The sequence below is a fragment of the Eriocheir sinensis genome, chromosome 53 (genome assembly GCF_024679095.1).
Source record: "Eriocheir sinensis breed Jianghai 21 chromosome 53, ASM2467909v1, whole genome shotgun sequence".
Lineage (NCBI taxonomy): Eukaryota > Metazoa > Arthropoda > Malacostraca > Decapoda > Varunidae > Eriocheir > Eriocheir sinensis.
Genome location: NC_066561.1, coordinates 6977647 through 6990526, shown reverse-complemented (window position 1 = coordinate 6990526; position 12880 = coordinate 6977647). Strand labels below are relative to the sequence as shown.

At 41.9% G+C, this 12880-nt stretch overlaps 1 protein-coding gene across 9 annotated transcripts in view; it reads right to left on the bottom strand.

Annotated features, from left to right (window-relative positions):
• LOC126983293 (alpha-catulin-like) overlaps positions 1 to 11448 on the bottom strand; it is a 131364-nt gene extending 119916 nt beyond the window's left edge. For 3 of the 9 annotated variants that reach the window (XM_050835956.1, XM_050835952.1, XM_050835954.1), the window contains exon 1: positions 11292 to 11445. In XM_050835956.1, coding sequence (XP_050691913.1) covers positions 11292 to 11354 — 63 coding nt within the window. In that variant the 5' untranslated portion in view covers positions 11355 to 11445. Of the gene's footprint in view, positions 1 to 11291 lie in introns of all 9 variants that reach the window. The other 6 variants (XR_007735764.1, XM_050835948.1, XM_050835947.1 and 3 more) reach the window with 3 other exon arrangements.
• Between the last annotated feature and the right edge of the window lie 1432 nt (positions 11449 to 12880).

Here is a 12880-nt window from a genome sequence, read left to right as displayed (position 1 = left end):
TCAATGGTAGATAAATTTTGGGACATACTCGGTACTTTATCTTTCTTTCTTCATTTTCTTGTCAACAAAGGATAAATTTAATAACATGATCGGTTGTATATTACTTTCGAATCTTCCTTTCTCTTTGTTTGGGAAGGACGGACAGAGACAGACAGACAGACAGACAGACACACACACACACACACACACACACACACACACACACACGAGGGGGACGTAAGCCTATCATCACCATTATCATTATCGGTTTGTCTCGGTGTCCCTTTCCTTACTAATGATGATGATGATGATGTGGAGGAGGAGGAGGAGGAGGAAGAGGTGGAAGAGGAGGAAGAGGTGGAAGAGAGTGATGATTTCGGTGATTTTTCTATTCCTTGTACTAATATTTTACTTCTTTTATTCTCTATTATTATTATTATTATTATTATTATTATTATTATTATTATTATTATTGTTATGTTACGCTCTACCAATAAAAGTTTAATGACTAACAGCGTCAAACAAATGTCTCTCTCTCTCTCTCTCTCTCTCTCTCTCTCTCTCTCTCTCTCTCTCTCTCTCTCTCTCTCTAGCATTGCCGTACGTTAACTCTCCCTTCTCTCTCTCTATTTTCTCACTCGCCTTGGCATATTTCTGGCCTCTTGAATCATATGACGTCACTCTCTCTCTCTCTCTCTCTCTCTCTCTCTCTCTCTCTCTCTCTCTCTCTCTCTCTTTTGACAGTTACGTTGATGAGGTAGAATAGTGAGTTTTAGGAGGAGGAGGAGGAAGAGGAGGAGGAGGTTAATTAAAGAAGAAAAGGAGGAAGGCAAGGATCAAAATAAAACATGTAAATAGGAAAATAAAACATATATGCAAATAAGTAATAAAACTGCAGTAATACCACCACCATCACCACCACCACTACTACTACTACTACTACTACTACTACTACTACTACTACTACAGGCAAATTACTACATCAAACATTCATTCCCTGGTCATGTATTTTCCTTTCTATCTCTATTGCCAAGCTTCCTCTCTCTCTCTCTTCCTCTCTTTCCCTCTTTTTCTCCATTCCTTTCTCCTTTCCCTTTTCCTCTTTTTCCTTTTTCTATTTCTCCCTATTTCTGCATCTCTTCCCTTCATCCATCTCTCCCTGTTAATTTTTATCTCTCCTTATCTCTCTCTACCTCTCCTATCTCTCCCCCGTGCTTTCCCTTTCTCTCCCTTCTCTTTCCCTCCCTCTCCCTCTCCTATCTCTTCACCTCTCTACATCTCTCTTTATCTTTCCCTCTTTTTCTTCTCTTTCCCTTTCTCCACATCTCTCGTATCTCCATCCTTCACTCTCTCACTTTTCCTCTCCCTCATTCTCCTTATCTCTCTCCCTCCCTCCCTCCCTCCCACCCTCCCTTGATAGCAGCGAGTGAGGAATGAGCCAAGTCTTTCTACTATGTTTATTACGGAGTCTAGGGAAGATGACTCTCTCTCTCTCTCTCTCTCTCTCTCTCTCTCTCTCTCTCTCTCTCTCTCTCTCTCTCTCTCTCTCTCTCTCTCTCTCTCTCTCTCTCCCAGACACAAAACAACAACACTAGACAATACTGGCGCCTGACCAACACACACACACACACACACACACACACACACACACACACACACACACACACACACACACACGATAACAAGCCTATGCGTCAGTTGAGAGAGAGAGAGAGAGAGAGAGGGTAATTATTCGGTCAAGAAAGTAAAGAAAACTCTTCCCCTTCCCCTCTTCTTTCTCTCTTCTTCCCTTCCTCTCCCCTCTTCTTCCCCTCTTCCTTTACCCTCTTCTTCCCCTCTCCCCTTCTTCCCTTCTTCTTCCCCTTCCCTTCTTCCTCTCCCCTCTTTCTTCCCCTCATTGTTGTGTCTTGAGCCTCGAGAGAGAGAGAGAGAGAGAGAGAGAGAGAGAGAGAGAGAGAGAGAGAGAGAGAGAGAGAGTCAAGGTCAAGAATGATGATATTAATGGTTGAATGATGATGACGATGATGGATGTAGTAGTAGTAGTAGTAGTAGTAGTAGTAGTAGTAGTAGTAGTAGTAGTAGTAGTAGTAGTAGTAGTAGTAAAACAATAATAATAATACCATCAATAACATCAACAATAACAACAATAACACAAACTTCTCAACATACGAAAACAAGTAAAAAAAATAAAAAAAAAAAACTATGGACAATTTCTTTCTTTTTTCCTTTTCTTCTTCACCTCCATCAAAGTAACAACCTCTACAACAATTCCACTTTTTTTCCCTAACTTTCCCCAGAGCTCAATAGTTTCCCTTTTTCCCCACAATTTTTTCCCTAACAGTGACGTGATCAGGATATGTTTAATTGTCCGGTCTATATATAACATTTAATTTCCTGCAGAGGAGGAGGAGGAGGAGGAGGAGAAGGAGGAGGAGGAGGGAAGTATCGGTAGCAGAGGAGGAGGACGAAGACGAGGGAAAGGAGGAAAAGGAGGAGGAAAAGGAACAGGGAGGTAGAAGTAATGGAAGAAGAGGAGGAGGAGGAGGAGGAAGGATATGGAGTTAGATGAAGCAAAAAAGAAGAACAAGGATGAGGAGAGGAAGAAAAAGGAGGAGGAGGAAGATGAGGAAGACGGGGGAGATAATTGCATTTTAGGAGGAGGAGAAGGAAGTGGAGGAAGAATAGGAGTCGGAGTTAGAGGAAGAGGAGGAGGAGGAAGGAGGCAGTAATGGGGGCAGTGATTAATAGACACTACAAAGAAAACGGAGCGATGGTTAGTGGAGGGTAACGATGCGAGGGGGCACTCAAAACTATTTACAAGTGCAGCAGCGGGCCAGTTTGAGAGCTCCGCAGGGCAAGTGAGGAAGAGAAGAAGAGAAGGAAAGAGATGAATTGGTAAAAGTATTGATATAAGGGAGAGGAAAAAGGGAAAGTGAGGAAGAGAAGGAGGAGAAGGAAGGAGATGAAGAGAAATAAGTACAGACATAAGTTTGAAGAAAGAGGAAAGAACAAACAGGTATAGATGAAATAGAGGAGAACGAGGATGAGGAGAGGAAGGAATAGGAGGAAGAAGAGGAAGGAGGAGGAGAAGGAAGAGAAAGAAAACAAAAGAATAGGTATAGAACGAGGATGAGGAGAGGAAGGAAGAGGATGAAGAAGAGGAAGGAGGAGGAGAAGGAAGAGAAAGAAAACAAAAGAAAAGGTATAGAACGAGGATGAGGAGAGGAAGGAAGAGGATGAAGAAGAGGAAGGAGGAAGAAAAGGAAGATAAAGAAAATAAAAGAATAGGTATAAGTAGAGATATAAATAAGATAGCATAAGTTAGCTAGACCTTTACAAGTACAGCCAACAAGGACATACCGTTGCCTCACCAGCTATCTCATGAAACGTCAACTGAAGCTTCATATACTCGATTCGAAACACCGGCCAGAGGAACCGATTCAGAGGGGAAGGGGGGAGGGAGGAACATAGGGATAGAGAGGGATGGAGAGAAGAGAGATAGAGAGAGGGAGAGGTAGAGGAGAGTGAAGGATGAAGCAAAAAGAGAAGAAAAGATGAGGAGAAAGAGGAAAGGGGAAGAGGGAAGGAGGAACAGAGGGAAAGAGAGGAATGGAGAGAAAAGAGATAAAGAGAGGAAGAGGAGAGTGAAGGATGAAGCGAAAAGAGAAGAAAAGATGAGGAGAAAGAGGGAGAGGAAGAGGAGGAAGAGTGAGGAATGGAAAGAGAGATAACGAGAAAGAGGGAAGGAAAGAGGAGAGAGTGAGGAAAGGAGAGAAAATAGATGCTGAGAGAAGGGATATAAAGAGAAAAAGAGGAAGGAGAGGAAAGGAAAGCTAGGGAAAGATGATATATATGGAGGACAAAGAAGAGGAAAGAAAGAAAGGGAAAGAAGAAGAAGGAAATAGGGGAGTAGGAAACTAAATTAAAGGAAGGGGGTCAACTTGTTCTTTGTGGTGAATGAATATGAAGTAATTTTGATCATTAAAGAGGTAATTACGTTGTTAATGAAGTAATAATATATAAAAAAGTATAGAAAAGGTGACTATTTGGTTGTTTAGGCTTAACTGATGAGAGAGAGAGAGAGAGAGAGAGAGAGAGTTGGGCAATCTGCAGTCCTTTACAAAGCCGCAGAATCATTGCTTTGCCGCCCCCGCGCGACGTTCTCGTAAGTGTTTGCTCGGGAAAGGTATTTATGAAGTGGCTGTTTCCCGAGCCTTGTTTACGAGAGAGAGAGAGAGAGAGAGAGAGAGTAAAAACAGAAAAAAATAGTGCGAGAAAGAAAGAAAAGAAATAGGTTGGAAATACAGAGAAGGGAAGGGAGAAACGAACAGAGAGAGAGAGAGAGAGAGAGAGAGAGAGAGAGAGAGAGAGAGAGAGAACGAATACAAAAGTGAACGAAAGAATAAAAACGAAAAAAAAGATGAAAATGGGTTGAAAATAGAGAAAGTAAAGTAAAAACAAACAAACAAACAAACACACACACACACACACACACACACACACACACACACACACACACACACACCTGTCATATCGTTCTCCCCGCGCGGGCCAGGTATACACACACACACACACACACACACACACACACACACACACACACACACACACACACACATCTGCCAAAATTAAAGGTATGTCTGCCACCCCCTCTCCCTCCCCTCCCCTTCCCCCCCCTCCCTTTACCCCCTAAGTACTTTCCTTTTAAAATCCTCTTACCCTTAAAATACCTCATGTAACGAAAGGCCTTCAGATATACAGATTTTCCTATTATTTATCATCTTTTAAAACACTTCAGCTTCCTCACTATAAAAAAAGTTCGAATTCATGGTTCCAATAATGCATCGCAGAGACAAGGACAAGGATAAAGGGAAGCGAGTTTGATTTTTATCGGTAATATGTATTTGGGGAGAGAGGGAGAGGGAGGGAGAGAGAGAGGGAGGGGGGTCTTTCATTTGCGCCCCATATCTCTCTCTCTCTCTCTCATGGCACCTGCTTCTCCTTCCTTTCCTTCCCTCTTCTCATCGCTAACAAACATCTCTCTCCTCCTTATCAATCATTTACTCTCCTCTTCTCCCTCCTCAGCATCCCTATTCCTTCCCTCTTTCCTTCTTTCCCTTCTTCCTCCTTTACTATCAGACTCAACCATCCCATTTTCTTTTTCTTCACTTCCTCCTCCTCCTCAGTCAGTGCATGTCGAGTGTGGGAAAAAGCTGGAAAGTTTCGTTTAGTCGGCGCAACATCTGTGGTCATATGCCGGATGTCGAGTGTGGGAATGGACAAATATGAGTAAATAGCGAAATACAATTGGTCTTTCTCTTGTAAACTCCTTATGTCCTTATGTTGTTTTGTTTAATGGTTGCAAGGTTGTCTTCGTCTGAGTGTTTTTACAAATTACGATCACTTAACGAAGACAGACGAAGCGAAAGTAAAGTATTTCAAAGACTATACTAAGGGAATTCGAGGGCAAGACTTTGAATTATATGAAAACCAAACCTCTTGACTTAGAAGATACATGAATACTTTAACGAAATCCACGAAACGAAAGTAAAGTAATTCAGAGACTACACTAAGGGAATTCAAGGGCGAGACTTTGAATTATATGAAGAATGAATAAGTACTGAACGCCAGAACTCTTGACTTAGAAAAATACAGGAATACTTTAACGAAATCTACGAAACGAAAGTAAAGTATTTCAGAGACTATACTTAGGGAATTCGAGGGCAAAACATTGAATTATATGAAGAATGGATAAGTACTGAACGCCAGAACTCTTGACTTAGAAAAATACAGGAATACTTTAACGAAATATACGAAACGAAAGTAAAGTATTTCAGAGACTATACTTAGGGAATTCGAGGGCAAGACTTTGAATTATATGAAGAATGAATAAGTAGTGGATTCCAAAACTCTTGACTTAGAAGAATACATGAACACTTTAACGAAATCTACGAAACGAAAGTAAAGTAATTCAGAGACTATACTTAGGGAATTCGAGGGCAAGACTTTGAATTATATGAAGAATGAATAAGTAGTGGATTCCAAAACTCTTGACTTAGAAGAATACAGGAATACTTTAACGAAATCTACGAAACGAAAGTAAAGTATTTAAAGATTATAGCTAGAAAGGTAAATGGCAAAACTTTGAATTAGATAAAGAATGAATATATAAATAAACTAAAACATTTCTTACTAGTTTGGAAAGAGGAAACAACAGACACGAGAGAGAGAGAGAGAGAGAGAGAGAGAGAGAGAGGAAATTGCAATGGTTATCTTCCCAACTCGAACCAGAAATTTAAACCCACGATTCCTCACGCTCCTCCTATACCCCTCCATTGCCAAGTGTGTGTGTGTGTATGTGTGTGTGTGTGTGTGTGTGTGTGTGTCCAAGGCCGTTCGCCCACTTTCTTAATTCATATCACTGAATCACATATTATATCACTGAATTTTATCGTAGCCCTCCTCCTCCTCCTCCTCCTCCTCCTTCTCCTTCTCCTCTTCCTTCTCCTCTACGAATTTAACTAATGAGAGGATGAAAGCCCGCTCGTGTGATGGATGGTTGTCGATACGTGTTTATTAGCAAATCTCAACATTCTAATATTTCAAAAGCACGCCAGGATGATATAGAGCAATTGAACGATGGGGGTCATAGGTTTACATAGAGATAAAACGAAAGGTAAATTATTGTCACGCTGCAGGTTAAATATCAAGAAATGTCGATGTAAAATTAATCCTTATCTTAACTGTGAAGGTAGAGAGATAATGTACTGGAATATATCGAGGGAGAAGTCATTAATATATACTGTAGTGAGCCGTAGCGATGGAGAAAATGTTTTGGAAATGTGTTGATGAGAGGGCGAGTGTGTGCTGAGTGGAGGGAAAGAGAGCGCGGTGAGTTATATAGTGACCCTTACAATCTTACCGTTTTCTTCAATACGTAGTCAGTTTAAAAGTCCAGCATCAGTCAGTCGGAGCATCAGTCACTCAGTATAAGTCAGTCAATCATTAATATACGTAGTCACTTAGTTAATCAGTCCAGTATCAGTCAGTCGGTATAAGTCAGTCAGTCAACCAAAATCAATTAACTAATCATCAAAAAATAAGTCAACATTAGTCAAGCATCAGTCAGTCGGTTAGCCAATCAGCATCAGTCACTCGGTATAAGTCAGTCAGTCAATGAACATCAATTAACTAATCATCAAACAATCACTCAGCATCAGTCAACAAGCAGACGTAACTTAACATCCATCGCTCCTCTCTCTCTCTCTCTCTCTCTCTCTCTCTCTCTCTCTCCCTTCTCTTTAGCCCTCTTTTACTCGTTCTCCCTTCTCTTATCATGTCTCCCTTCTTTCCTTATTTCCTTCCCCTTCCGCCTCTCTCCTTCCTCCTTTCGGATAATATTCAGGAGGTATGGGCTCTCTCTACCGCCGTTAATACTCACGTTTTCTGCATTATTTCTGTATCAGTATATTGTGTAGACCCTGTTCACTTCCGGAAACCATAAAAAATAAAAAAAATAAATACATAAAAAAAAATTATTCCTGGACCCCGAGAGACATACACCCTCCTTTATCACCCTCAGGCTGGTTTGCCGTTAAGTAGTGTTCAACGTACACCAGTCGGGACAATTAGGATAGGTTAGGATAGGTTAGGTTAGGTTAGGTTAGGTTTAGTTAGGTTAGGTTAGGTTTGGTTAGGTTAGGGTTGGTAGTTGTTAGAGTTAGATGGGTTAGGTTGGGTTTAGGTTAGGTAGGAGTTGTTTTAGCTTTAAACTATTTTTTTCTGGGTAATTTGTGGTTTTTTCATGTGGAGATGGTTTTTTCCGGAAATATTAGGATTGTGACTTGATCAAGAAAATTGAAATAAGCCTTCCTAATAGTTTCCGGAAAAAGACTATCTCCACTTGAAAAGCACCATTTTTTAAAAAAAATAGTTCTGAATTATTACCCTCCTTTCCCTTCCTTCTTTCCCCGTCCTTCTTTCCCCTTCCTCCTTTCCCCGTCTTTCTTTACCCTTCCTCCTTCCCCTTTCTTCTTTCCCCTTCCTTCTTTCCCCTTTCTTCCTTCCCCTTCCTCCTTACCCCTGGCACACACTTACACAATACAAGACAACAAAATCGATTAAATAAATCACAAAGCCGGAAGCAGTAATCAACAGGAAACAGTTAAGATTAGGTGGTCAGAACGTGATCTTACCTTATAGCTCTTAAGGGGTCACAAAAAGACATGTAAACAAAACCAAGAACAATCAACACCACCACCTCGTCAACACTCACCTGTCCATCGCCGAAGTCACCAGCAGCGTCACCTGAGCCAGAGGAAGGGTCACTATTGTCGCTATTCACGCCCCGCCTCCCTCCGCTACGCTCACACTGGCAGCCACGTGGTTCTCCCTGCCTCACCGTCCCTTCACTATCGTACACATACCTCACCGTCCCTCACACGTGGTAAATGTGGAGAATCACTACGCGCCCCCAATATTGCTCCCAAGGCCACAAATGGGATCAGTCGGGTTCTTGAGAGTGTTTATCAAGTTCACGGTGCAGAAGCCTTGTTAAACGATCACTATGGGCTCATAACACTAACTATGGAAACGCCAACACATTTCCCAAGGCCGCAATGGGGGATTAACCAGGTTCTCAAGTGTTTATCAAGTTCACGGTGCAGAAGCCTTGTCAAACGATCACTATAGGATCATAACACTAACAATGCAAAGGCCTACACATTTCCCAAAGCCACAAGAGATACACTGGGTTCTTGTTCATGGTGCAGAAAGCCTTGCCAAACGATCACTATAGGCTCATAACACTAACAATGCAAAGACCAACACATTTCCCAAAGCCACAAGAGATACACTGGGTTCTTGTTCATGGTGCAGAAAGCCTTGCCAAACGATCACTATAGACTCATAACACTACCCATGGAAAGACTAACACATTTCCTAAAGCCACACAGGAGACACACTGGTATATCATAAGTGTTTTCTTGTTCATGGTACGGAGAGCCTTATCCAACTATCACTAAGCTTATCAAACGACCCACGGACATAACCACAATACGGTCCACGAAAGGTCTATCATATGTGGGTGTGTGAGCCTCGACATGTTTCAGACTATGGCCTTTAAGTTCACACACAACGCAGGAGGGAAAGATCGAACGTCACTTTAACACTTTCACAACGCGTGGGTCGAAGTTGAGTCCAGGGAGGCGAGGTAAAGTGTCAGATTCAGAGCGATACGAATGTCCACCGCCTCGTCCTTCTCTCACCTCCTCCGCCGCCGAGACTCCGAATGCCATATTATCGTACTCAGGGCATAATATTTACCGGTTTCTGACGCCTAACAATTGCCAAGACACATCAGGAATATCCATTTTAACGATAAATATAAATGAGTCTAGTTATTAGGGCCCAGGAATTGGTTTTGGGGTTGGAAGTTGGTATATATAAGAGGCTGAGTACGACAATCTGGCAACGTTGGACGAGACTCAGAATGTAAACAAATCAGATATTGTGATGTTAATGCTTTTCTTTCTATTCCAAACGCCCTCAAAAATTATTCTATTGTTTTAAGACTTACGGAAATTAGTATATACGATGTTATTAGCGCGTTCTTTTTGTTAGTTATGTTTCTTGTTGTTTCAAGACACGAGTCGAAGCCAGTGAACGAGACCTTGAAATAGTGGAGTTGCCAGATACCGCTTTATGGGATGTTTTGTTTTACTGAAGTCCCCCCCCTCTCTGACACACACACACACACACACACACACACACACACACACACACACACTTCTCTCCGCTTAAATTTCTATATCAACTCAATTTTAACAGCAAATAAACGAACAAAATACTTACTCAACATTCTTATACGCTCTTTCCTGTACCGTAAAAAATAAAAAAAATAAAAACATATACTTTCAACTCTATAGATATTTACTTCAGTCATCCATCACCGTGACCTCCAAAAAGAAAACAAACATAAAGAAAACGAATATATTAACTTACCTGTGTCATTAATATACAAGATAAACGACTACCTGAGAGAGAGAGAGAGAGAGAGAGAGAGAGAGAGGTACCGTTTCCTCCTTAAAATAGACCATAAAACGTAGGGTAAGAAGAGGAGGAGGAGGTGGAGGAGGAGGAAGAGGAGGAGGAGGAGGAAGAAGAGACAGTCCTTCCCTATGACAGTACTTCAACGACAGTCAAGGAAGTCTTTGATAGGAGCTCTTGTAGGAGACGGACCTTACGTGACTACTGAAGGAGGAGGAGGAGGAGGAGGAGGAAGAAGAAGAAGAAAGAAAATGGTGTATTGTGTGTGTTGATTTGTTTTCTTTTTATATTGTGTTAGAGGAAGAGGAAGAAAGAAGGAGAAAAAGAGAAGGAGGAGGAGGAGGAGGAGGAGGAGGAGGAGAGGAGGAAGAAGAAGAGGCAAAAGAAGGAAAACGGTAATATATATCTGTATGTTGATTTGTTTTCCTTTATATTGTGTTGAAGGAGGAAGAAAAAAAGGAGAAAAAGGAGGAGGAGGAGGAGGAGGAAGAAGAAGAGGAAAAAGAAAGAAGATTGTACTAAATTTGTGTTGATTTGTTTTTTCTTATATTATGTTGGAGGAAGAGGATGCAAGAAGGAGGAGGAGGAGGAGGAAAAGAAGGAGAAGGAAGAGAAGGAGGAGGAAGTAAAAGAAAATCAGACAAGTAGATGAATATACGAATCTTGTTTTGCGTTAGTATTGTGTTCCATGAGGAGGAGGAAGATGAGAAGGAAGAGAATGCGTAGGAGGAAGATAAAAAGAGGAGGAGGAGGAGGAGGAGGAGGAGGAGGAGGAGGCGTAAGACAAGTAGCAGGGTAATCTTTCATAAAAGGAACGCGTGTTTTTAGACAGACAGGAATCACGTTGAGGCAATTTTAAGCTTAAGTTCTGTTGTTCTAAAAGCTTTCTGGTCTTCGGCGGTGGCACTGACAACACACACACACACACACACACACACACACACACACACACACACATGAAGACTGCTAATCGGCTCTTCAAACCCTCCACACACACACACAAACTCTCTAAACCACACAAACACACCCTTCACAGCCTCCAAACACCTCCACACCTGCCCTCAACCACACACACACACGCACACACACGCACACACGCCCCACCGAAGCCAAGACCACATGGAGGGCTCGGAACAGGGCGACAGCTGGCTCTAGTAAACAGTCCTAAGCATGAGACCGAACCAGCTGAGGGGTAAAGGGCAGTGGGTAGGGTTGGGGCTCTCAGTGCATGACGAGACGAGGTGGGGGATAGACGCTACACTCACCTCCGTTACGAGTGGTAGTAGGGACCTCTCCAGCGACCGGGTCTTGATGTGGGGGTCCATCATGGTGGTGGTGGTGGTGTGCTGGGCGTGGGCACCCCTCCTCGTCACACACACAAGCCCGCGGCACTGACTGAGTCGTGCCCCGTGCCAGCACCCGCCTCCACCACCGCCGCCGCCGCCACTACCGCCGCCTCTGTATCAACCAACATACACACACACACATAGACATACATACACACACACACGCACATACTGTACCTCTCTGTGTTTCTGTGTGTCTCTTCCCCTCTTTCTCTTTCTGTCTCGTGACACACACACACACACACACACACACACATACGTTCATGGGATGGGAGAAATGCCTCGCTTATTTTGACGTTTGACCTTCCTTCTCTCTCTCTCTCTCTCTCTCTCTCTCTCTCTCTCTCTCTCTCTCTCACCCTTCGTTTTGGTCTATTTCCGACGCAGAGAACAATTTAAAACGTGGTCTAACATTTTCTATCTTCCTCTCTCACTCGCTAACATTCACTCACCCTGATAATTTGTGTTGATATTAGGGTGTTTATTACTGAGGCTAAGAATAACTCAAAACGTGGTCTGCCTTATTTTTCTTCTTCCTCTCTTACTGGCAAACCTTCATTCATTCTTACCCGCCGACATGTTGATTAAGTGCATTGATATGTGGACCTTGAATGATGTTAAATGCTCTCTGTCAATAGGTAGTTTATAGCATGCAGTAACTCTTCTATTTCTCTCTCGTGGCCTTGTGTTATTCAGAGTGAGACATGTATGTGTTTTCCGGCAATAGATACTTATAACATGAACTAACAATTCTAATTCTCTCTCCTGGCCTTGTATTTTTTAGAGTGAGATATATGTGTGTTTTCCGGCAATAGATACTTATAACATGGACTAACTCTTCTATTTCTCTCTCTGAGCTCACTACATATTTTTTAGAGTGAGATACATATGTGTGTTTTCCAGTAATAGATACTTTTAACATGAACTAACAATTCTAATTCTCTCTCCTGGCCTTGTATTTTTTAGAGTGAGATATATGTGTGTTTTCCGGCAATAGATACTTATAACATGCACTAACTCTTCTATTTCTTTCTCTGAGCTCACTACATATTTTTTAGAGTGAGTTATGTATGTGTTTTCCAGCAAGATACTTATAACATTCACTAACTCTTCTATTTCTCTCTCTGAGCTCACTACATATTTTTTAGAGTGAGTTATGTATGTGTTTTCCGGCAATAGATACTTATAACATGCACTAACTCTTCTATTTCTCTCTCAGCTTACTAAATATCCTCTTCTTTTACCCTCGGCACAAGTATTTTCAATCAGATAAAGGAAAACATACATTGAAGGGCCTCGTAAACATGGGTAGCTATAATTACTTCGTGCAGTACAGTATTGTCACACACATGAGAATCTTAAAACCAAACTGCCGCTGATACGAGACTCACCTCACTTCCATGACTTCAAGACTTACGGCCAGTTCCACAGTCCAACACAGCGCCATGGTAAGCACCCTAACCAAACTTTATTCTCCACAATGATAAGTTTTTTTACCCAACACTAAT